Source organism: Delphinapterus leucas, chromosome 8, assembly GCF_059928025.1.
Source record: "Delphinapterus leucas isolate spDelLeu-1000000601 "Yukka" chromosome 8, BTC_Dleu_Yukka2, whole genome shotgun sequence".
NCBI lineage: Eukaryota > Metazoa > Chordata > Mammalia > Artiodactyla > Monodontidae > Delphinapterus > Delphinapterus leucas.
The window spans coordinates 61,178,603-61,204,680 of record NC_143136.1 but is presented as its reverse complement, the minus strand read 5'-3'; the positions used below and the strand labels follow the sequence as shown (position 1 = coordinate 61,204,680).

General features: G+C 42.2%; 2 protein-coding genes and 1 long non-coding RNA gene across 9 annotated transcripts in view; 2 read left to right on the top strand and 1 right to left on the bottom strand.

Annotated features, from left to right (window-relative positions):
• Positions 1-14,625, bottom strand: part of LOC111172860 (uncharacterized) — a 54,810-nt gene extending 40,185 nt beyond the window's left edge. Inside the window, exon 1 of the long non-coding RNA XR_016394140.1 lies at positions 14,028-14,625. This is a non-coding gene — a long non-coding RNA (uncharacterized LOC111172860). The remainder of the gene's footprint in view (positions 1-14,027) is intronic.
• The window catches only part of DCAF17 (DDB1 and CUL4 associated factor 17), a 68,244-nt gene extending 51,554 nt beyond the window's left edge, over positions 1-16,690 (top strand). For 3 of the 5 annotated variants that reach the window (XM_089916680.1, XM_089916677.1, XM_089916678.1), the window contains one exon: positions 8-16,689. In XM_089916680.1, the coding sequence (XP_089772806.1) occupies positions 8-214 (207 nt within the window). In that variant the 3' untranslated portion in view covers positions 215-16,689. Of the gene's footprint in view, positions 1-7 lie in introns of all 5 variants that reach the window. The other 2 variants (XM_089916681.1, XM_089916682.1) reach the window with 1 other exon arrangement.
• A 1,517-nt stretch (positions 16,691-18,207) lies between these two features.
• Positions 18,208-26,078, top strand: part of CYBRD1 (cytochrome b reductase 1) — a 42,268-nt gene continuing 34,397 nt past the window's right edge. The window contains exon 1 of one of the 3 annotated variants that reach the window (XM_022570032.2): positions 18,208-18,523. In XM_022570032.2, the coding sequence (XP_022425740.1) occupies positions 18,331-18,523 (193 nt within the window). In that variant the 5' untranslated portion in view covers positions 18,208-18,330. Of the gene's footprint in view, positions 18,524-19,152; positions 25,166-26,078 lie in introns of those variants that run through there. The other 2 variants (XM_022570031.2, XM_089916684.1) reach the window with 2 other exon arrangements.

Below are 26,078 nucleotides of genomic sequence, written 5' to 3'. Positions count from 1 at the left end.
TTTGCAGTACACGGACCTCTCACTGTTGTGGCCTCTCCTGTTGCGAAGCACAGGCTCCGGACGCGCAGGCCCAGCGGCCATGGCTCACGGGCCCAGCCGCTCCGCGGCATGTGGGATCTTCCCGGACCGCGGCACGAACCCGCGTCCCCTGCATCGGCAGGTGGACTCTCAACCACTGCGCCACGAGGGAAGCCCTACACTCTATTTTAGCTAAGATAATTTTTTTGCCTTTTCAGCTGCTCCAGTTCCAAAGATTGATTAGTACTTTTTTTTTTTTTTTTTAGTTCTTCAATTCTTTTGCAAAGCTACTCATCATCTTTCTTTAATGTTCAATATGCATTTAGGGAATGGTTATATAAAAACTTCAGCTTCATTATAGGCCCTTTTCTTAGGAGTAACATCTCCTTTCAATACCATACGTTTTGGTGTTCAGGCAGTTGTCTCTTGACTAATCTTTTCTATTTTATCTTGAATATCCTTGTATTTTTTCTGCTTCATTAAGTCTGGCCTGCTGTTTTTCCATTTTCCTGTCAAGTCTAGCAGCACGATCTTCTCCAATTTTTATATTATCTCTGATAGCACTCACTTGTTTTTCAGTTTCATTGACCACTGCCCAAGGCATTTCACATTTCAAGTACGTTAAATTAGCCTTCATTGTACTTACACTAGCAACACTTTGTAAACGTCTTCTTTCTCTAAACACTGGCACTTTAGTTCAGTAAATTACTCTTCCTTGATTTATCTACTCCTTTGTTCTTTGTTTCCATAATGTATAAATAATCTTCCTTCATCTGTTCAAGTGGGGTTGCTTTCATGAAGAATTTGTATTTGTCTCCCTCAATTTTAGACAGCTATAACTGGTTGCTCATCTCTTGTGTTAAAACAGAAACTGGATTAACAGTCCTAGTCACTAGGATGTAAGCTAGGATTAACTGCAATTAGCTCTTCTTTCCTAGTAGAAACCACGTTTCCATTTCACTTTTTAGTTTATAAGATCAACTTCCATCCATGCTGATGAGACGTCGCACAGCTGTAGAGTCACCATACACATTAGTTTTATAGGCATCACCTCCACTGTTCCTTAATGTTATTGAGACAGCTGCTGAGTTCCATTGTTGCCAGCAACAAAGTTGATATTAGAACCAAATTTAAAGGGTGTAAGCATGGAATGACACATGAAGTTTCTTAGCTGAATACTCTCAATTATCCCAATTTCTCCTGCAAAGTAGAAGTATCATTAGTGAAAGAAACTGTGCATTCATCTTCCTCACTTTATCAGAATCCTCCAGCTCTTGTCTCAGTCTTTTGGCATTTTTAGGACAGAAGTTTTCTTCCTCTCTTTTGGCCATCAGGTCTCAAACAAGACGAAGTCTCCTCAAGGAACCAATCAGTGGGACTGTCGCGGTGCAATCCTATGCTAAGGCTACTCTGGGAGCGTCCTGGCCTCGCCTGGCCGCCATTGGCCCCCTGGAACCGCGTGCCTGCCGCCCGGTGCTCTGCACCTGCCTCTGCTGCTTTTCTAATTTCATGAGACATATTTTTAGATCATAAGTTTTTCCGTCTTCCTTCTTTCCTAATATGTGCATTTTATATGCTGTAAATTTCCCTCTCAGCATGGCTTTTACTGCATCTCCCAACTTGTGACAGGTTGTACTTTCAAGTGTTAATCCGCTTAAAATATTTTCTAATATCCTTAATGATTTCAATGTTTGAACGATGCACTATGTAGAAATGTATTTCTTAATTTACAAATGTGTGAATTTTCTACTTAAAATTTTATTTATTTCTAGCTTAATTCCACTGTGGTCAGAGAATATGCTCAGTATCATTTCAGTTCTTTGAAACTTGTTGAGACTTGCTTTGTGGTTCAGCATTTGGTCAGTTTTGCTTAATTTTCCATGTATACTTGAAAAGTTCTACTTTCCCCTAGAATTTGCCTGTTCATTCCTGGCACTCTCTTGTGGCTTGTTTATCTTAGTAGTGATTTCCTTTACTTCCTTTTTTGAAAGATTAAACTGTGAAGTATAACATGCATCGTGGAAAAAAACATAATTCAAAAAATAATAACAAAACCCATCCTCCAGGTCAAGATATAGAATATTATTAGCACTCGAGAAACCACATGTGTGTGCCTTTCTGATCACAATTGTATCCCTCCCCAGGATGTAACCATTATCCTGATTAATTTCCTTGCTTTTCTTTATAAATGTACTACCTCTGTGTGCATTTCGAAACAAAAGGGCTTACTTTTGCCTCTTGTTGAACTTTAAGTATGTAATCACATTGTATATACTCTTCTGTGTTCTGCTTTTTTACTCAACATTAGGTATATGAGATTCATTTATGTATCTCCAGCTTGTTCCTTTTGTTGCATTTCAGTTGATTTTTATTACTGTATAATGTTCAGGTGTGTCAAAATTTACTTACCCATTCTACTGTTGATGGGCTTTGGGGTGATTTCCAGTTTAGGCCAATTAATGACAATACTACTGCGAACATTCTTGTACATACATCCAGATGCACATCTGCATGTATTTCTCTAAGGTATAGATCTTGGATTTAAATTGTTGGGTCGGGGGTACATATATGTTCAGCTTTATTGGATGCCACATGATATTTTCAGGAAGAGTATACCAGTTTACAATCTCACCAGCATTGTTTGGATGTTCCTGTTGTTCCATTTTTCTCTCCAACACTTAATGTTGTCAGACTTTTAACTTTTTTCCCAATCTGATAGGTGTGTATCCCATTGTAGTTTTAATGTGTACTTCCCTAATTACTAAGGAGGATGTCTGTTTATTGATCATTTGGATATCACCTTTTGTATAGTACCTGTTAAAGTCTTACCCATTTTTCTGTTTGATTTGCGCTATCAGTTTGTAATAGTAATGCTTACTAGGCTTTGCTGCTTATATGTATTGCAAATACCTTCTCCTATTTTTTCTTTTTCTTTTTCCTCTAATACCTAATAATAATGGAGTCTTGAGGAACAGAAGTTCTTAATTTTAATGTCGTTAAATTTATCAATCTTTATTTTATAGTTGTTACTGTTTGCATCTTCTTTTATAAATTCTTTACTGTCCTGGGGCTATGAAGATACTCTCCTCGATTCTTTTCTAAGAGCATTATAGTTTTGCCTTTCTTATCTAGGCTTTAATCTATCTGTAACTGATTTTTGTGTAGCCAAAGAAGCCGTCATTCTGGGATCACTTCAGGGTCTTGGCTCAGTTCATCCTTCCCAACCTTGTGTCGGCCAAAGCCTCAGTATCCTGATAGCAGTGTTACCACTATCCTCATTTACCTCAGAACAACTCTGGTTTTATTTTGATTTTTGGAGTGAGAGGGCCTTCAGAGACCTCCCCTATCTCTTGAGAGACCAACAATGCCTCAAAGAGACAGGTCCTATCCAAGGTCTAGTTGTTCCTTAGCAGAAGGGCGCCTCTGTGAACCTAATCAGTCACCACACCATTTGGAAATCCTTCACAATATATTTTGCATATTGGTCCAGGTCAATACATATAGAGCATTTTCATTCTTTTAAAAGGCTGCATAATGATCTATTGTATGAAATTTATTTAACCAGTCCCCAATGGTGGACCTTTATATTCTATCCAATTATTTATTTTTACAATACTGCAGTGTCATTTCACACCTGAGTATATCTGTATTATAAATTCCTAGAGATAGAACTACTAGATCCTGTATCCTCCCTCAACCCCCAGCATAGAGTTTGTATCAATTTAAACTCCAGAAATGTAGGAGCATGCCTATATTTCCACATTCTCATCAAATGCATTATAAAACTTTTATACTTATCCATCTGATAGTTGAAAATAATATCTCATAATTTCAATTTGTATCTTTTACTATTGGTTAGATTGAGTGCCTTTTTATACATCTAAGAGAAATTTGTGTTTCCTTTTCTTGGACCATAATGTTCCTAGTCTTTGCCTTTTTTTTTCTGTTGCGTTTTCCAGGTAGTTTTTAAGAATCCAAAAGTTTGCAAGGTCTTGTACTGAAATGTACATAGAATATTTGCTTTATGCAACTTTAAGGAAATATACCACAATGTTCTTTGACAAAGTATATAGATGCAGTGTTGCAATTTAGATATTTTACTGAACTCATTAAAAAGAAGATTTTATGGGGTTTGGAGAAAAAGTAGAACTTTGTAAGTACACGGGGAATATTAAGCAAAACTGTTCAGTGCTATACCATAAAGCAAGTCTGAACTGCCCCAAGCGTTATTCTTTACATATGAAAGATTATCTTGTTTTTCTTTCTCTATGAAGAACCAAGCTTTACAAAGATTTATTACTGCTGAAATTTTAATCTACTCAATTAATTTGTGAATTTGTAAATTAATTTAAGTAAGTATGCAAATCTGAAGTCCTTTAATAGATTAGATGTCATGGAATTGAAGGTCCACAGCTAAAATGGGCAACAGATTCCGTTATCTTATTTCCTCTGCACTTAAAGCTAATTGCACTTTCAATGACATTTTTATGATAGAATATTAGCCCAGCTTCTTCAGCATTCATAAACTTTAATATAGCTGAAACTTAAAAAGATAAACACTAATCATTAACTTAGTACACTGTTAATTGAAACTGAACTCTGTTCTTGTTTTCGAATAATAGTAGTAAATTCCTTTGGAAGCAAACAAGGGAAAAGGATTTTCATGTCATCCAGTTTTTCTGATTTAGGACGCTAGCATATCTAATGCAGAGTATCTTCAAAGTAAAGCAAGTTCACACTCTCACATTACTTCAAAGACTTTTGGTGTCTTTGGCGACTTGATAATTTATGTGTATTTGACCAGTAGAATATATTCTTATACTTCCTATTTTTGAGCCACTGATTAAATTATATTTAATTAAACTGCACAAGCATTTAACAATTCTCCTGTAGAGTATATCCAAACTAAGCATATAGCCTTAACACTATGGTTAAAAAATCTGACAGGTAATCTAAAATTATTGACTTTGCAATATATGTACTCCTTAGCACTTGCCCTTGGAAAACACTAACAGACATTTTAAACATTTGGGCCATGGGTAAATACCATTTTTTAAAGATGAAGTTATTTTAAGATTGGAGGAATTGCAAAGAATACCTGGTTTATTCCCCTACTTCATCCTAGATAAAAAGTGAGGCACAGAAAGACTGTGGCTTGCCCAACAGATAAAAGCAGCTCAAATGTACAAAACTTTCTGATTAAGTCTGCTTCCCGGATATTAGTAGAATTATCACTCTGTTCTAAGTTTCACTTTTGATGTATGAAAGATGCAAGTGATGGAGACCATCCAAAGAAACTAGCCCCTCATTCTTTGGAGCTAGATTTTAGTAATAAAGAGGACATTCTGAATAACTATAATAGTCATTCTAGTGCTTACAGAGAAGTATCACTTAAAAGGTTCCCACCAAAAATTTAAGTTTGATGGCAAATATCCTTGCCCTCCAAACCATACCACTCTAGAATCAATGTATAGTGTTCTAAGTTTAATCTTGGAAAGCTACTGAGGGACAGAGTAAATGGAGTTATTCTTCTCAGTTTTAATGTCTATGTCAAACTAGAGAGCTAAGGCTGGACTTCCAGATCCTTATATATTTCCATAAAACACCTTCCCATGAGTTTAGCCTGGGTGAATCATGCAAATTAAAAGAAAATTATTAGTACCTAATTGCCCCCCCCAATAAAGACTGTTCCCACACAGACAGATATGGGCAAAATTTGAGTCAGAGCAAACATGAGAAACATGAAAAAGAAATACCATACTCATTTCATCGTTGGCAGGTACTGTCTTTGCCAGAAATTGCTGTTATAGTGGAGATTGCCCAAATCAAAGTGGCTTTTATGACTCTGTACATAAGCAAGGAAAGCCTTTATGATGTCACAGGAGGGGAGCCAGGAAATTACTAGAATCTTGTTTTAGCACTTTGGACTTAAGTAATCGTCTTGATGTACCTCAAATGCAAATTTATTACCTAATAGATGGGTTTGGAGGAGCTTCTAGAAGCTAAGTTTGTTGCAGCTTGGAACACAGCTGGACCTGGAGTGGCCTGGTCCACGATGGTCTGGGATGCACTGATTTTTATAGTTGCTGATTCCTAGAGTTAATCTGCCTTTCTAGCTGGGGAAACACTGAGGGAACTGACCTGATGACGGCTATGGGTGGATGTCCAGCCAGCAGACAGAACATGTTATCCAAAAGCTATGGCCACAAACTACAGAAAGATCAAGTCAGCAACAGGCAGATGCAACCTGGGGTAACGTAAAACTCATGAATATAGCTGTTCAGATCATGCACTGCATAAACCTAGATGATACCATTTGCATCGATAGTATGTCCCAGCAGGTGGACCAAACATAGATATTGGTAATGCAGGAAAAATAAATAAATGGTTGTCCAAATAGGTATATGGAGACAGTTGGAACAGGCAGAGTCTACCAATGGTTAAGGATTGAGACACAGGACTCCAGCCTAAGAAGATAAACCATAAAGGAAATTGTCATGTCTTTAACGAAAAAGAGAATCTTAAAGGTTTTGTCACCTTGGGGTGTCATCAGGAGGTGATTCAGCAAGTGGGTCTGGCCACCTCCTTTTGAATTTCACCTCCTCTGGATTCTTGCTACTGCCATGGGCACTGTAGCCCACTGGTCCAGTGCTCTGCCATTAAAGTTCTGGTGCAAGTGTGGACAAAAATACCTTATTTTGAGTCTTCCCAATAAAGTAGAAACAAGCTAGAATTTTTCCAAAAAAGATTTCACTAAATAAAAAACATGAACCAAAAAAATATTTAAGGAACATAAAAAGAACTATCTCCACCCAGCTTTTGCACTTCTAGGAATTTATCCAAAAGAAATAGTTATGAATGAGTGTCAATTAGGGTTTGATCAGAGAAGCAGAACCACTTATGAGTGACATAGTGAGATCTGTATAGAGATTAGACCTTATACAGTTGTGGAAGCTGGTTGTGCAGTCTGTGCAAGACTGCGGCTCTTCACCTGGTGCCAAGCCTGAAGTCGGCAGGGCAGCAATTAGGACAGGAAGATGCATGTAAAGTAGGAGAGAGTGGGGACAAACTGGAACCCACAGGATGAGCTAAAATCAAAAGGATGGAACCAGAACTTGCACCTGCCTCTCACTGCTTCCAAACATCCAACTTCAGTGATGTGGAAGACTTCTAGAAGATCGAGTGCACTTCACCACAGGGCTCCACATGTGCCTGGGCCAAGATTTGGAGAGGTTGAAAGAGGAGATCTGGTGGGAGCTGGATCTGTGAGGCCCAGGTACTATCCCATGAAGAACTAGCTGGAGTTGCCACAGGCCTGGCTGCTGGCCCCTCTAACAAGATGATCCATGATGGTGTACATGAGCTCTGACAGTGCCTGACCCTACACCAGTCTTCCAGGTATAAGTATGACTGCTGCTTCATTTCCACCATCTAAATCTCATGCAAAAAAAATTTATGGCTCTCATTAACTCAGAACCATGCAGGGCAGAGGGTTCTGGGAAATATAAGTCCAGATTACTTGACACAGTACAAAGTCATCATAGAATGTGTGCCAAAAATTAACTACATAGATTTTCACTGCAGTGTTATTTATAATGATAAAGAATAGACTATGACCTAACTGTCTAACAGTACAGAAATGGTTAAAATTTTATGGTATATCTACACATTAGAATATATTACAAAGGATGTAAAAGAATATTTATGTCCATAAACCTATGTTCACAACACAATTATCATTGTACCCGGTTGTATAACTACAAAGTTTTGATTAAAACACTATGGTGGGGGCTTCCGTGGTGGCGCAGTGGTTAAGAGTCCGCCTGCCGATGCAGGGGACGCGGGTTCGTGCCCCGGTCCGGGAAGATCCCACATGCCACGGAGCAACGAAGCCCGTGTGCCACAACTACTGAGCCTGCGTGCCACAACTAGTGAGCCCGAGTGCCACAACTACTGAAGCCTGTGCACCTAGAGCCCATGCTCCGCAACAAGAGAAGCCACCGCAATGAGAAGCCTGCACACCACAACAAAGAGTAGCCCCCACTCGCCGCAACTAGAGAAAGCCTGTGCACAGCAATGAAGACCCAATGCAGCCAACAAATAAATAAATTAATTAAATTAAAACTGTGGAAAGAAAGCAAGAAAAAAAAAATCACCTGAGTTTATACAATAATGATCCTACCTACCTTCTGAGTTCACAAGCCTTGTCCCTATCACATTCTGTGAGAAGGCCTGAGCCCAAAAGAATGGGTATAACTTACTAGCGACCTGGCCCAGATTCCTCACTCTCTGGTCTCTACTCTGTACCCACATGGAGGGTGCTGTCTTGTGACCTGCCAGATGGGAGCTGGACTCAAATATAAAACTCAAGAATCTATATCTTTGAATATGACATTGTCTGCTTGGGACTGCCTTACAGCACTAACCCTGGCTTTCATCCGAGAGACTGACCTCTCTCCAGGTATTTAGCAGGAACCTGGAGATTAACATAACATATTTCACTCTTTAGGGGAAACCTGCACTCCCTCAATCCTAGTCACTAGGATGTAAGCTAGGATGTAAACTTTAAAAGGGCACTGGACTGGTTTGGGTTTTGTTTTGTTTTTGTTTTTGTTTTTTTGGTTCACAGATGTGGTCCCAAGGTCCTGGCACATAATAGACTCTTAGAACATTGAACTAATTTTTTTCTGTATAGCAAATGGCTTAGTCTTTTATTTATTTAATTTTTTTGTTTGCGTTATGCGGGCCTCTCACTCCTGTGGCCTCTCCCTTTGCGGAGCACAGGCTCTGGACGCGCAGGCCCAACGGCCACGGCCCACGGGCCCAGCCGCTCCGCGGCATGCGGGATCCTCCCGGACCGGGGCACAAACCCAGGTCCCCTGCATCGGCAGGCGGACTCCCAACCACTGCGCCACCAGGGAAGCCCTGTCTTAGACTTTTATAGACAATACAGCAATCTCTTATTTTTAAATTCTAAACAAGGACGTCTCCTATGCTTTCTCCCTCAATCTCCATCTTTATCTCATCCCCTAGGAGAAGTTGCTGATTGGTTAGTCAGAAACCTGGACAATGACTGGGCTGAGTTTTCTAGGGATAGAGGTTTCATGTGTTTAAAGCTCAGTAAAAGGTCAGTTCTTGAGGAATGACCCTTGCCCGAGTATCTCCCTTCCACATTCTCTCCCACCCTGTGGCTCCATTCCCCTGCTGCTAGAAGCAGGCACTGGATCTACTTTTCCTCATAGCTGAGCTGATTTCAGGTCCAGAATTCAAGTTTAGTATTTGGAGAGGACTGTGAGTTCCATGAGGACAGAGACCTTTGTCAATTTTTGCTCAGTTATATTCTCAGCACCTACCATAGTGTCTGGCATCTCTCTCTTAGATAGATAGACAGATAGATAGGTAGGTAGGTAGATAATAAATAGATGATAGAGACAGATCGATGTAGATAGGTAGGTATAGACAGATATACAGAGAGAGAATCTCTAAATATTTCTATAGAGAGAGGTTATTTTGATTGAATGAATGTGGAAAGAGCTCAAAGCATACTTTAGGAAAAAGGAGACTTTCACATGATTCTAGCTCAGCATACCAGATTTCTACTTTGAGGTGTTGGGTCATAATCAGCTTATTGTAAAACGCCATTTTACCTTCTATGTGTTGGTCATCGTCCTGTGCATACATTTTCACTAAGAACCTTAAAGTTTTACCAGGTTCTCCAGTGATGATAAAACCATTTAAGAACCCCAAATCTCACCCTGTTTTCCAACATGAGTCAATTTTTTAAAAAAAGCCATAGCATTTATACAAGAAATATAATCAGACTTCTTAAAGGAAGCCTATCAGGATAGCTGCTAGCCTTCCTAAAATCTCACTGATTTGAGATACAGATCCTTAGAGAAACACAGACCCCTGTCCCTGGCATTAGATAAGCATCTGGGAGAGTCACAGCTGGCCAGGCTGTGGTCATTAGGTTGTGATTGTCAGGTGTTAAGCATCTTGAGGTAGTGCTTTTGTCCTAGGATAGTGCTTCTCAAACTTAAATTTCTTACTAACCACCTAAGAAGCTTATTAATACACAGATTATGATTCAGGAAGACTGCAGTAGAGTCTGAAGTTCTGCATTTCTAACAAGCTGGTCCAAAGACCTCATTTTAAGTAGCAAGGACCTAGAACACTGACCTCTCTTCTTTCCACATGCAGGAGGTGCTTTTGTCCCATGATAGTGGAGAAAAAGTAATTTTTGAAAATGGTAAACTATTTAAACATCCTGTGCCTCTGTTTAATCACTTTTTTGATAAAAATAATATTACAAGTAAAATCCTTTTCTTCAGGAGGAAATGAGTCTTCCAAGTGTCTCAATAGCTTATCTACATAAGGTACTTTTCTCCACCCTATGTGGTAAACAGAAATCACAAAAGGAAACGGTAGGAATCAGTCTAATATATCAATAATCACAATAAATATAAATAGATTAACTCACCTATTAAGAGATAAAGACTAGCAGAGTGACTTTTTCCCTAACGTTTTATTATGAAAATTTTCAAACGTGCAGAAAAGTTGAAAGACTTTTACAGTATACACCCATAGACCCACCACCTAGATTCTGCAATTAATATTTGCTGTAATTGCTTCATCACTTATCTCTCCACAAACTGACTTTTTAAAAAAATCCAGTTATATGCTGCTTACAAAAGACACATCTAAAAACAGCAGAAATTTGCAACTATGTGTGGTGATGGATATTAACTAAACTTGTGGTAATCATTTTGTAATTATATACATATATCAAATCATTCTATTATATACTTAAAACTAATACAATGTTACACATCAATAGTAAATGAATAAAAAATAAATTATAAATAAATAAATAAAATATAGAACAGAAAAGTTAAAAAAATGAGATTCAAAAGTCATTTGCTGGAAGGCTAATGATGCTACCCATCTTGTGAAGTCCTATCCACGTGATCAGCTGGATATACTAATTGATCAAGGAAAAGATGACCAGTTCCTTTCAGAGGGACAGTTACTACCTGAAAACTTCATAGCTGCCTGTACAGAAAAGAAAATCCCTGTTGTTTTCAGATTGCAAGAGGGTTATGATCATAGCTACTACTTCATTGCAAAGTAGCTCCATTGCATAGCTACTACTTTATTACCAGTCACATCAGATATGCAAAATACGTGAATTCCTGAAAAACTTCAGATAAGAGAATCTCTTCAGGATTACAAAATTGTAATAAACAGAATTGCAAGGAAAAAAGATTTTAAAACATTGGATTTCTTAATGCTAAAAATGCTTTATTCTGTAGTTGATTCACCCTTTGGATAAATATAACAAAGCTGAAAAAAAAGTCATTTGCAATACCATATGATATCACATATGTGGAAATCTAAAATATGACACAAATGAATCTATCTATGAAACAGAAACAGACTCACAGACATAGAGAACAGACCTGTGGTTGCCAAGCAGGAGGGGAGGTGGGGGAGGGATTGACTGGGAGTTTGGGATTAGCAGATGCAAACTATTATATATAGAATGGATAAACAACAAGTTCCTACTGTATAGCACAGAGAACTATATTCAATATCCTGGGATAAACCATAATGGAAAAGAATATGAAACAGAATGTATATGTATTTATAACTGAATCACTCTGCTATACAGCAGAAATTAATACAACAATGTAAATCAACTATACTTCAATTTTTAAAAAGTCATTTGCACATCATTTTATCTTTATCAGGAGTTCTAGTTCTATGTGTTCAAAATAATGGGGAAATACTGAAAAATTAAAAAGTATTAGGTTTATACTAAATAATTTGAAGATTCTTCCTTATAGTATCCATTGTCACTACTGGCCTTCTCAATCTTTTTTAAAACATGGGATTACAAAGGAAACCAGCTGTACTGAAGAGTTATCAAAATTTTAAAAAAGAACAATTTGTGATACAATGGTATATGTGCTTCATTCTTGTTGCATTACAAGATCTAGCTGCAGGCTTAATAACTGTTGTTACTCTGAAGAGGTGCTGAGCACAAATGGAAAGTTGAGATACCTGCAACAGCTCTCCATGGGACATGAGAATATCAGTGATTTTATTGGTGACAAAATCACAGCCACTGCGAATAGTAGTGGAGCTTGTTGTCTGTATTCATAATTATAGAAATTGCTAAATTTCAGTTACAAAGTTAATGAAAATAGAGGTGCAGTTTTTCTCCCATTCAGGTTTTATCCATAGACATCAGGTTAAGAACCCCAGACTAGTCTGAAGCCGTCCTATCACAGATCAGCAAACTGCCTCCCAGTTTTGGGCCCGTGTAAATTGTCTGATTACACAGCAGATTGAAATCCTGGAACAATGTATGTTCACTTATTCCAAACTGCTTCGTGTTGACTGGAATCTCAAGGCTCTAGGCTTGGAGCAGCATATAAATGACAGAAGCCCTGCTAAATTTATTTTTGTACAAAAGTAAAATTTAGACTTAAATCATTTGGGTTTTCTCTTTAAAAAAGAGCTTTACCTGCTACCAGAAATTATAATCAAGGTTTCCCAAGATTCTTGAGGTCTAAGAATGTTTGAGGTCTGTCTAAGCTGTTTGCAGATAAAATTTGTTTAGTGAAATATTTGGCCAATTAAGAAAGCCTCTCTGGTCTGCTTTCAGAGTTCTTTTTTGGACACAATCCCTTCATACTTTAATAAAATCCTGACATCTGTGAGCCAAAATTCTGGAAATATATTTCTGAGACACTCCGTCTGTGAACACCCTTTAAAAAAAATGCATCAGTGACAGAGAAGACTGTAATTAGAGCACTTATTCCTGTTATTACACAGCCAAACAAGGAAGCATCCCATAAAAGTTCTCCAAAAGTAAACAATGTTTTTGGCTACTCGTTAATAATAGTATAACCCAGTTCTTCACGTACTATAAAGTCCCATCCAAATAGTCCAATGTGCTTGTAAAATTTGATTTATGTGGAAGAAAGCTTGGTCACAAGAAAAGTGTTCCAGAGCATTCTTTCCTTTGCTAATTCTCTGACTTGATTTTAGGCTCTCTATTCTAACCTTGTCAGTCTGTCAGTCAGTCCAGGAGTGTGTTTGGTTTTTTGTTTTTTGTTTTTTTTGGTACGCGGGCCTCTCACTGTTGTGGCCTCTCCAGTTGCGGAGCACAGGCTCTGGACGCGCAGGCTCAGCGGCCATGGCTCATGGGCCCAGCCGCTCCGTGGCATGTGGGATCTTCCCGGACCAGGGCACGAACCCGTGTCCCCTGCATCGGCAGGCGGACTCTCAACCACTGCGCCACCAGGGAAGCCCCCCACTTAATTTTTGAAATCGCTTCCATCATCATCCCATTTGAGTTTGGAGAAACAGGAAGCACTTAGGAAAGAGATTCGTATCTCTTCCTAATCATCTTGCATCTCTCTAATCATCTGGCAAGATAAAATTACAATGGCCCTATCTCCTCAGCCCAGACATTAGGAGTGGCATTTAGCTCAGGCATTCATCCAGACAGAAGAGAAATAGGATAAATTCCTCAATTCCCCAATTTTCATCTCCCACCTTTATTCCATAGGTTAGCAGGAAATAACCAGGTGAAGAAGAAAGGAAAGGGGCTTGATTCCACCTAGGTTCTCTTTATTCTAGAGCCCTCCTCCCCACGCAAATTTATAAAGCCAAGGTTAAAACATAAACTCCTTCAGGGTGAGGATTTGGTCTTATTTGTTGCTGTTCTTCCAAGGTCTGTGTTCTAAAAATGTGCTGGGATTTGTTTTGAGCAGGTGTAGTAGGACACACAGACACAAAAATGACTGCCACGAAGGAAGAAGTTATTTTCTTGTATTCACAGTGCCCTAGGAGCAAGAGGCACAGCACGCCATACAGGGCCACACAGGGAAGCACCACAGCGAGATGAGCAGGCAGAGAAGGGAACTGCGGGCAGTTTTTGTTGTGGTTTTCAAGGGAAAGAATGGGCGAAGCAAGATAAGCAGGTGGAACAAACTTACCATTGGATAGTTTGAATAATGTCGGCGGGCTCTGCTTGTAGGGGTGTCCTCAGTTGGCTGGCACCTGGCCCTGTAGTGATGGGGCAGGGGATGGTGTCCCTAGTCTGGTAAAGTCTGGAAGAGAGTTACTTCCTGCCTCTTCTCACACTGGGGCTCCTCAGGCTGTGCCAGATACAGATGAAATCTTTCCTTGCTGCCCTCTTAGGGCGGCTGAACTCTGGGAGCCTCAGGTGAGGGAAGTGGTAGAGGCGGGCTCCACCGCCAGAGCGGGGGGCCAATCTCCTCAGCAGTTCCCTCGGAGGAGAAACACCTCAGCAAAGCAGACATTTGGTTTTTGCCCTGAAGACAACACAGGAGGAAAGGATATTCCTCCCATTAACGTGGACTTGTGTTCTTTTCAAAACTGTAACCCTTGTTTTCTTTCCCTAAGGAGCCTTTGAGCACTGCCTGGGCTTGGATTACAGCATGAGTCATGGCGTGAGCTGTGAGTCACTTTATCTTAGTCATCTGAGAGCGCTTTCTGATCCCCAAATCTCTGGTCTAGTAGAAGAGAAGAGAGGAAGATGTGTGAGCTCACTTCTCCTGCTTGTGATTTTTTTCTTGCTTCATATATTCCTCCTTTCATAGTATGTCCTAAGAAGGCACAGACAAGGCTGGGGAAACAGTAGTATTAGGCAAGAGTATTTTTCCACTTGTCTCTGTCACGGTCCTGCAGGAAACAGCTGGTTTGCACAAAGTCTTTCATTCAAGAGCGTTTAATAAGGGGACTATTTACAGGGGTGCAAACAGACTCTTCTGTCTGTTTGGGTTACGAACCCCACAAGGAATGGTGAGGACCAAGGACAAGTACGAGCCGGCAGCCGATACCACACGCAGGCCTGTAGAAGGGAGTGGAGTGGGCATGGTGTTACTGGTCCCAGGGGGAGCTGTAGCTGGGGAAGAGGGGACACTCAAAAGTCCCCATGTGTTCCTCCAAAAGAGGAACACAACCACTGTAAAATCCATGGTCTGGCAGGGCTTCCCTGGTGGCGCAGTGGTTGAGAGTCCGCCTGCCGATGCAGGGGACACGGGTTCGTGCCCCGGTCCGCGAAGATCCCACATGCCGCGGAGCGGTGGGGCCCGTGAGCCATGGCTGCTGAGCCTGCGCGTCCAGAGCCTGTGCTCTCACAACAGTGAGAGGCCCGCGTACCGCAAAAAAACAAAACAAAACAAAAACCATGGTCTGGCAAGGGGGCATGGTGGGATAAATAGATCGATGACTCCTCTTTCTTCCTGCTCTGACCTTCCAGCACCACCCATTGACCAAAGTCAATTGGAAGCCAGAGGACTAGAGTCTGTCAGGGCACAGGGCAAGACCAAGAAGGGTGGAGAGTGGAGGGGCAAACAGAGTAACCAACACACAGTCAACATTTGAATGTTTAAAAAATGGTCCACTTACTCCAGACAGCAAACCACTAAGTACAACTTATTAGACTTTACATTAGAATACTGGACTTCTGTACGTGCCAAAGAAATGCAACACTGCCTCGTGGAAGATCAGCAGATCAATGGCAAACAGGGCCCCTGGTTCCTGATCTCTTGATGAGTGGGGTTTAGATTTTCTCTCCCTGGCCCTTCGCAACTCTCCTCACTCTGCATTTTGTGTCTGTCAGGGACAATAAAAATCTGTGCTAATATATACATGTTTCTAGAATCATAGGTTTTTCAGAAGGCTATCTTGTTCAATGCCCTACCCCATCCCCACACATCAGGCAGCCCTTTGATAGCATTGATGTAAAAAGTACTTGAGTAAAGTAACTTTGTAAACTTTACAAAGTACTTCACAAAGTATCTGAGTAAGTACTTTGGTGGTAAATTATTTACCACCCCCTGAGGGAAACATATAACAAATCTGTTTTTAAAAGTTGTTAATACCAAGCCACAACAAACTTTATTAAAAAGTTTCCTCTTTCAAGTGACAAGTTTTGTCAAAGTTAGGTCCTTAAAGGACAACTTAAAAGTTGAAATTTTTCTCAGTTTAGCTGGTAACTTCAAGATGATTCAACATCATCCATACTATTTGGCCATGTTTTCATTCTCCTGAGGTGTTTTGTTAAATGGAGTCTGGAATCCCACAGATTCTTCTTTGCTGCTGCTGCAGAGTAAAATCAACTCGAGAGCGGAGTGAAGGTGTTGGGCTAAGGGGGTGAAGAAGTTACCTGGGGACAAGAACTAGATACTTTTAGGGAGAAGAATAGGGACACAATGATATTGTTGTTAAAGAATTACTAGTTAAAGGTCGAAGAGGAAGAGAAACAGCATAAAATTAAACAGGGAATCTTTGTAGCACTCAGGAACCCAAAAGGTCTGAAAAAATAAAACTGGAAGATTCAGTGATAGTGTCTGTTTATTCCTATGGATCTATTCTCACCCTTCTCCACTCTGCTGTGTCCTGGAGGCTGACCTATATGGGCTACATCATCTTCCCTCTGGGTTTCAGATTAGCTTCAGCCATTTGGGACCAGGCAGGAGATTGGAGGGGCAGAGAGTAAGGCTGGAATATTCATGCTGCCTCCCATTCTTCCTCCCTGTGGGGTCCCTGCCGGCTGACTGCATCCCTCAACTCAAGGCCATAGCCTCAGTCAGCCTGCCCTTTTTACACTGTTCTCTCTCTCTCTCTCTCTCTCTCTGTCTCTCTTTCTCTCTCTGGATTTCAGTAACCCTCTCCCATTCAGGCCTGGGCACTGCAAAACCCTTGTGGTTTCCCACACCCTGCCCACAACTTTGTAAGTAGCCCTGTTCGTTATAAAATTGCCCAACTGGAATGAGCCATCTGTTTCCTGCCAGCACCCTGACTGACACACTCAGTCCCATTCTTCTCCCAATATTTACTGAGTAGCTACTATATTTCAAGGAAGAATAAAATGATAAATTAGACAGTTACTAATCTCAAGGAGGCTGTCTGGGGAGTGGAGACAGCCACAGGAACAGATGGTTATATCACATCTTGATAAGTGATGCAGAGAGGCACTGGATGGGGAGGTGAGTAGAAGTGTAAAATAGGGGCATAGGCAGACTCAGGGAAGGTTTCTTGGTGGAGATGGGGTTGGACAGTTTTAGAGGCAGGGACATGGGTAGGGAGTGGTGAGGAGTTGGGAGAGAAGCCATGGACATCAGGGCCAGACCATAGAAAGCCTTATACTGTGGGTAGGGGTCCTTCTTTTCCACTTGTTTACTCTTTCTTTTTCTCCCTTTCTTTTTACCAACAAGGGAAAAATAGTGACATCAGTGAAGTCGGCAGCCCCTTACTCTTAGACCTCAATCTTGCCCCACTACCAGTGCTTGACACTCCTACTTCCTTGCCTAAAACCTGTCTTTTCCATTGAAAATCACTCCCATACATCTCCTGCATATTCTAAGGCCTTTCAAAATGGCAAGATGACAATTTGGTAAACTAGTCCTTGGAGGTGAGCTACAGGAGAGAGCTAGAAGTGAACGTTCCCAAGTGCATTCTAGGAGCCCTAACAGCCAGAGCCCCATTTTCTTTAACAGCAGTTGATAACACTGACACTTTCCTTGTCCAATGGAGAAGGGTAAACTTAATGTTGGAAAGAAGGCAGGGAGTGAGTGAGCTTCACTCCACCAAGGTGGGGCTTTAGCTCAGATAGGTTTGAGCAGGTGGCACTTTTAAGATCCGTTTTTATCACATACGGACAAGTCCAGGGTCCAGGAGGTATCTGCCTTCTCCCTCTTAAGTGCACACTGCCAGTAGTTTCCTTGCTAGGTAAGGCCAGGTCCACACAGTCCCACAGTTGCATCCTTGGCATCAAAGACAGCCAGTCCTCTAGAACTGCGGCTCATGAGGCTTCGTTAGTCAAAATCACACACACAAAGCCACCTAACGGACCCCTCTCTTCTGTTAACCGAGAGTGCGCACCACTGCGTCCCCTCATATAAGGAAAGAGACACGGGAAGAGCTAAAAGAAAGTGGTGGGTACGGAACCCTCAGCACTCTCGCTCTCAACAAGTAACCGGATCGGTTATTCTAGCTCTCCGCAAGCACGGACGCCGGGCCAGGGGCGGCCACCCCGCAGCGAGAGCTCTGGGCGGTCACCAGAGCCCGAGGGTGGGGCTAGTCTCTGAGCACCGGCCAGCTGCCCGCCCCCTGGAGGCCCCGCCTCCCAGACAGGCACGCGAGAAAGCCCCTCCCCCGGGCGCTCCTAGAAGTCGACGACGCGTCCCGCTGCTGTGCCAGTACTTAGAGGCCTCCGCCGCCGCTTCGCGGAGTTCCTGTGGCTACCACCGCGCGGAGTATGGGGCGCTGATGGCCATGGAGGGCTACAGGGGCTTCCTGGGGCTGCTGGTGTCGGCGCTGCTCGTCGGCTTCCTGTCTGTGATCTTCACCCTCATTTGGGTCCTCCACTACCGGGAGGGGCTCGGCTGGGACGGGACCGCGCTCGAGTTTAACTGGCACCCTGTACTCGTGGTCACCGGCTTCGTCTTCATCCAGGGCATCGGTACTGGCACCTCCTGGGAGGAGGCGGGGAGGCAGGGGCCGGGAGTTCCCGACCGAGTTCCAACCGAGTGGGGTTGGGCGAGGGAGGGGGTGAGGGAGCAGCGCGCGGCGGCCCGGGAGCGGAGTCGGCGGGGCGCGGCGCTGGAGGGAGGTGGGCGGGCTCCGAGGCCCGGGGGCCGCGGGCCGGGCCGACTTGGGCGAGCGCTGGGGCGGAGCGCGCGGGGCCGGGGTTCGCGGTGAGACGCGTGGCGGGGTCGGCTGGGCACTGACGCGGCGCGGAGGGCTGGCCGGGCGCGCTAGCCCGGCTTGGTTAGTAACTCTTTGCTGCGAGTGGTTGCGACGCGATACCAGACGACACCAAACGCGGGAGCGGAGGAGAGATGCGGGAGCGTGGTGCGGCCCGGCAGCCCACGAGCCCCCGAAAATCGCCCCCTGTGGACCGAGCCTGCGCCATCACAAGCGCGGAGATCTCTTTAGGCGACGCCTTTCGTTGAACTTGCTTCAAGGCTGCGGGTTAGGAGAGAAAGGCAACGGGGGCGGGGGGGGGTGGCGGTGGGAATGGAGGGGCGAGAATTTGCTTCTTCTTGTCTCATCCTCAGCCCTGAGCGAAGGGGCCCGTCAACGGGTAGCGGGGGTGAGTGAAGGAAGCATCAGCTCTGGTTTCACTCCTAGAGCGTTAAACGCAGTCGAGCCGAGAAGCTGCCAAGACTCTGAAGGGTGTTTCGCTGCCCTGCCTGGTTATTGGACAGTCTGGAGCCCGACTTGTTTTTGTGGCTGCTGCCCAGAGAAAGTTCCCCTGCGGGGCTTCCTGTTGGGCGCTAGCCCGGAATGCGGGGCCAGAGATGCCCGAGGGGGCCCCGCGGCTGCTGGGCTGGGAGAGATGCTTCTGCTTGGAACATCTTTGGGGTTTGCTGCCTCGGCCTGCAGCCTCTGGGATGAGGCTGGCACGGAGGGAGCGCTCAGCGGATGGCAGTTTTTGTTCTTGTTTTTGAGATATAATTGATATATTAGTTTCAGGTGTGTAACATGATTATATGTGGAAATGTCTAATTAACATCCATCACCTCACGTAGTTACAATTTTTTCCCCCCTTGGGATGAGCACTTTTAAGATCTAGTCTCTTTAGCAATGTTCAAATCTACAGTATAGTATTATTAACTGCCGCCATCATTCTGTGCATTACATCCCCACGACTTATAACTGGAAGGTTGTACCTTTTGACCACCTTCACCCATTTCCCCCCTTACCTCCTCTCTCCATCAGTGTCCGGTTTTGTTGTCTTTATCTAGTGCTGCTCACAATGTCCTGACAGCTTCCTTTCCTTCAGCTGCTGTTGAGCTGGAGGAACCTCTAGTGAGTGGTGCAAGCGCCATTTGTTTGTAACCTCTTTCCAAAAAGTGAAGTCAAGGCCTTGGCAGAGAAAGTATTTAGAACAAGGCAGAAAGTAGCGGACTGGAGTTATGTCGTAGAAAGTAATGGAGAGGAGTGGAAAGGACTTGGGAAGGAGGTGCCCACCAGCCGAAACCTCTAGCCTTGCCTCTGAGCAAGCTGCCTTTTCTCCACCAGTATTTAACTTTCCACAAACAAAGAAGAGAACAAAAAAGCGCCCACCTCCTTTCTAAAGAAAAGATTTTTGTTTCCATTTAAAACGTGGGCAGCAGCCTTGGCCAGTGTGGCTGGCGTGGCTGGCATCCTCCCACTCTGGGAGGTACTGGAAGCTGTTGCCAAGGCCCAGCTGTGGTTCTGAGGCTTCCCTGGTGTGAGATGGCACCCGGGTGTGAGTACCACTGGCTGGCTAAGTTATTCGTTGCGTATTTTGCCACTAAACTAAAATGAGAAAAACACTCAAGTTCCAAAGTCGCTGTTGGCAGAAGCACTCTTTCCTTTGTGGTGGAGCCCTTAAGTTTGGCCAGAGCTGTCAACACCTTTTGTTTGCTCACAGCAGTAGGAACAGTCTCTTCATCTCTTCAAACCAACTCCTCAGAGCAGCTTCTAATACTAAGAAACTTTCCGGAGGGGCCAGAATATCTCCTTACCATGGAGGGTAAGGGAAACACAGGTGATAATACTTGTTTCTTGACTTCTAAAGAGGAGACGCTCTAACATTTACTTAGTGCACTAAGTGCACTATTTCACAGATATATAAGGGTAAACTGGGCTTCCCTGGTGGCGCAGTGGTTGAGAGTCCGCCTGCCGATGTAGGGGACACGGGTTCGTGCCCCGGTCTGGGAAGATCCCACATGCCGCGGAGCGGCTGGGCCCGTGAGCCATGGACACTGGGCCTGCGCGTCCGGAGCCTGTGCTCCGCAACGGGAGAGGCCACAGCAGTGAGAGACCCGTGTACCGCAACAACAACAACAAAAAAGAGTAAACTGAGGCACAGAGCAGGTGCTACTTCTGTGTAGCACTACTACACAGAAGTAGTGTGTTTTCAGGGGCTTTATTTTCAAGGTTCATTTCTCTGCTTTTATGGCAATACGCTTATTTTCTGTAAGATATTCTGTTTGAGAAGCAAAAAGCTTCATGTAAAATACACTTTGAAACTTTTCCTTCATGTTAGAGTCCATTACAGTTTTCCTAAAATAATTTATAATTTGTCTAAACCTTGGACTTTTCTTAATCTGTTTATATTCACTTTGGAGCAAAAATATGTACATGGATATTTTGGAAATTTTCATCTGCTGCTTTTATTTAAGCTTAACTTCTGTATTTGTATTAGTTTTAGAATGTTTGTCCTGTCAACATTACCCATCCTGTTTACTATTTGGATTCCAGATATGAAAAGCACTTTAATCAGATGACACACTTATTTTTAAAATTTATTTTATTGAAGTATAGTTGATTTACAATGTTGTGTTAATTTCTGCTGTACAGCAAAGTGATTCAGGAATACATGTGTACATTCTTCTTCATATTCTTTTCCATTATGGTTTATCACAGGATATCAAATATAGTTCACAGTAGGACCTTGTTGTTTATCCATTCTATATGTAATAGTTTGCGTCTGCTAACCCCAAACTCCCAATCCGTCCCTCCCCCACCTCCCCTCCCCCTTGGCAACCACAAGTCTGTTCTCTATGTAGGTGACACATTTAATTGACATGCACGTAAGCTTTCTCATACGTATAGGCACATGCATAGCACTCATGAGTTCTTGCAAGTCTTGGCCCACCTGCATGTCCTCACATCCAGCAGTAGGAAGCCTCCAGTAGAAGGACTAGGAGTAAATAGTTGAATTCATAGGCCGGGGGAAACACACATGTTACAGACTAGCCATGTTATAAAAGCTTTTTTACTGTGTATAATTGCTTCAGGGAGCAAATTTTTAGGCTATGTTATTTCGGATCTCTAATAGTGAACGTGATGTAATTGAGCTCTGTGATACACAAATGTTCAGCGATGAGGAGGGAAGGCCAAAGTACAGTTTTTACTCTAAGCATAAAATGCTTTACAAACGCAAACAGTAAATGATATTTAAAACTATGTGAGAATATGTGTCCTTTGAAACACCTTTAAGAAGTAAGCTCTGAAGAAAGGAAGGGTAACATAGAAGTTACAAAATAAATATCTATGTGTCTTTTGGAAAATATATGTGTTCTAAAATAAAGTGTAAGAGACTACAGGATAGTTAAAACTGAAATAAAATTTTAAACTAGTAGGAAATCCAGCAAACATGAATGAGGAAGTTTCAAAGAGAACTTTTAGAAGAGCTTTGTGCTTCTCTCAAAGGACTGTTTCCCATGAAATAAGTATACTGCCAGGAAATCAGAGAAACAAAACTTGAAAAGGCCACAGAAAAGACTGAAACAAATAAATGCTCTCAAAGTGGCTGTTGATCTTTTAAAAGGTTCAGCAAGGTGGAATGTGTTCTTTAGTAAAAGGTAGAAAATTCAAGTATATAAATTTAGTGAAAAGAAACCTCAGCAATTATATACGCCTTACTTTTCCACATGTAGAACTCTTTTGACTGTATAAACTGAAGGAAGAGAAATTCAATAGTATAATGATCTCAGGTTGGTTTTGTGAGAGAATATAACTTCATTTAAGTCACATTTAAAAGAATAACAAAAAGAAATTAAGGGTAGTTCTTAAAAGGCAAATGGGATATCCTATTAATGTATCTAAAAGTGACCAAATTCGAAGACCACTTAAATATATTTGGAAAGGCTCTTGGGGTAAAACCTGGCAAAGAATAGAATGGAGAAAGTGCCCCAAATACCTACTCCAAAACCAGCCTTTGGGACACCATAGATAATTAAACCTGTCATTCATAAAGAAACGGGGGTTTTTAAAAGCATAAAGACACAACTCAAGACAACAATTCAAGACAACCCCAAGCACATTTCAAGACACAATTCAAGACAACCACAAGCACATTTTTTTTGGTTATAAATGAGTACATGCAGATCTCTTTGTAATACATCTAATAAAAATGTTTTAGACATGATTATTTTGCTCACTGTTGTATCCCCAGCATCTAAAATAACACCTGGAACTGGCACAAAGTAGGCCAGTAAATAGTTGTTGAATGAATGAGTGATTATTTCAGTACCATCGCCAATTGTTAGTAACAAAATGCAATTTTACAGCCACTCATTTGTGGTGATAATAGTAGCATCCAAAGAAAAAGTGCCCCCCCTTCCCCTCAGTGATTCTGCTGTTTACAGCTGGTTTGGAAGCACTGCTTTAGTCAGCCTCAGGGGAGAATGGGCATCATGTTATATTGGAAGCACATCTCTACTCTAAAGGCCTCAAGCTCATTAGAATGTTACTGCCTCATTAGAATTGCCTACCACCTGTGCCTTCTCACTCCATCACTTCTCCCCTTTTCCTTGTGCATCAAGTTTCTCCCCCATTGGATTATTTTCAATGTGTTATAATTTCTGTCATCTTTTTAAAAAGATTAATTAATTAATTTATTTTTGGCTGCGTTGGGTCTTCGTTGCTGCGCATGGGCTTTCTCTAGTTGTGGTGAGCAGGGGCCACTCCTCGTTGCGGTGCACGGGATTTTCATTGCGGTGGCTTCTCTTGTTGCAGAGCACGGGCTCTAGGTGTGTGGGCTTCAGTAGTTGAGGCATGTGGGCTCAGTAGTTGTGGCTCATGGGCTCTAGAGCACAGGCTCAGTAGTTGTGGCGCACAAACTTAGTTGTGTATCTCTTGCAAATACTCTATGGACCTGGTTTTCTTATTCCTGAAAAAGATATATAGTGAGTTGAACAGTGGCTCCCAAAAGATATGTTCAAGTCCTAATCTCAATGACCTGTGAATAGGGCCTTAGCATCTTTGCCGATGTAATTAAGGATCTCAAGATGAGATCAGCCTGGATTCAGGATGGGCCCTAAGTCCAATAACTGGTGTCCTTATAAGAGAAAAGAGAAGGAGATTTGAGGCACAGACACACAGAGGGGAGGCCATGTGAAGATGGAGGCAGAGATTGGAGTGATCTGTCTACAAGTCAAGGAATACCAAGTATTGCTGGCAGCTACCAGAAGCGAGGAGAGAGGTATGGAATGGATTCTCGCTCAGAGCCTCCTGAAGGAACCAGTCTTGCCAATACCTTGATTTTAGACTTCTGGTCTCCAGAATTGTGAGAGAATACATTTCTGTTGTTTTAAGTCACTCAGTTTTGGGTACTTTGTTATGGTAGCCCTAGGAAACCAATACAGGATATAACAGTTACCACTGCACTCTGGGAAGCCCAAAGTATGGTATTTTCATCAGGTTTTTACAGACTTTTTGTTGTTCTTCCCAGTCCGGACACAGTTTACCAATCAGAGGCCAATTTTATTATAAGCAGTGTTGCCCAGTAACATTGGTGAGAAACCTCTCTGTTTACTAGCGCATATGACCAAAGGTCAGATCCTCGTGCAGCAGGGTATAGGTAGAGAATCGGAGATTGCCTACTTCTGGCAAAATAGGAACCTCTTAGCTCCAGCAGATTGTGGCTATGTGGGGATGCCCACAGTGACCAGAGTTTCTCATTATCCAGGAGAATCTAGATTTTAAAAAACTGGTTCAGTCTAAAAGTAAACAAGCCACAAAACCAAAATATAACCCCCAAATCGTGCTGATCAAACAAAACACATCTGTGGACCAAATCCAGTATATATCTTCCAGTGACTTCTAGAGTTTTCTATCTTGACTTGGTGGGGTTTTAAACTTTTCCCTTAAAGAGTAGAACAATCTTCCCTTTTAAGAAAGATAAACCAGAAATATTTGTTATAACTGTTTTTCTTCCTATAGAAACTTTCTTAAAAGATCAAAACAGGCTTTGAAATGACTGCAGACTTCAGCTGTACTTTTCTTTTAATTAATTAATTAATTATTTTTGGCTGTGTTGGGTCTTCGTTGCTGGGCATGGGCTTTCTCTGGTTGCGGTGAGCAGTGGCTACTCTTTGCTGCGGTGCTTCTCTTGTTGTGGAGCATGGGCTCTAGGCGCGTGGACTTCAGTAGTTGTGGCATGTGGGCTCAGTAGTTGTGGCACGCGGGCTCAGTAGTTGTGGCTCGCAGGCTCTAGGGTGCAGGCTCAGTAGTTGTGGCACACAGGCTTCGTTGCTCTGCAGCATGTGGGATCTTCCTGGACCAGGGCTTGAACCCGTGTCCCCTGCATTGGCAGGCGGATTCTTAACCACTGCTCCACCAGGTAAGTCCCAGCTGTACTTTTCTAAGTCTGTTCATTCATTTATTCATTCGATTTCTTCATATATTATCCTATTTATTTAATTAGCATGCATTTATTAAGCACTTACTGTATGCCAGACAGTGTAAAATAAATGAGTAAGATGTAGCCCTATCTACAAGTTGTTCTCATTTGAGTTTGTTAGAGGCAAGTTATGGTTTTCTTTTAGAAAACCTAAGCCCTAAATATTTAGAGCTGTCTAGGACTTGAAGTTCAACTCCTAATTTTAGAGATCAAATGCCTAACCGGGGTTAGACCACCAATGATATCAGAGCCAATACTAGTTCTATTGTCATAATATTGATATGAGGCATAAGAAAATATAGCTGGTGTTTCTGGGTATTTGTAAACGTCTAGCCAATTAATTGAATTTTTCTCTTTTCATACACTATTTCGTACCAAGTAGGTGCCTTTGTGAGGGTTTTAGTCACTTCAAAGAGATGCTTCTAGTGCCAAGTTGCTAAAACAAATCTTCCAAATCATCCAGATCACTTCTTTCATTTGGATTCTCCAAAGGTTTTCAGTTTCATGGTATTCATGCTGTGAGACAGTCTGAGAGCACAGGCATGCTTCAGAGCTCAGATTCTCTTTGGTAGCCACTGCAGGAATCTTTTCAAGAAGTGTATTTAAAGAGGATTCTCTGCTCTTACATTTAAACTTGAGGTCCTTTGGACTGTGTCAGGTGAATTCTTAGGTGCACAGGGAAATAAGTTGTAAATCTTGATAATTGTGCTCAGAACATACTACCAAGGAGGTCAAAGTAATACGTTATTCAGAGTGTTAAGAAAAGTGTAATGGGCACACCATATTTAAGTAGACTTTATAAGTGTCTTAAAATTCCAGTGTACTTCAGTCTCAATAACTTACTCTTATTTTA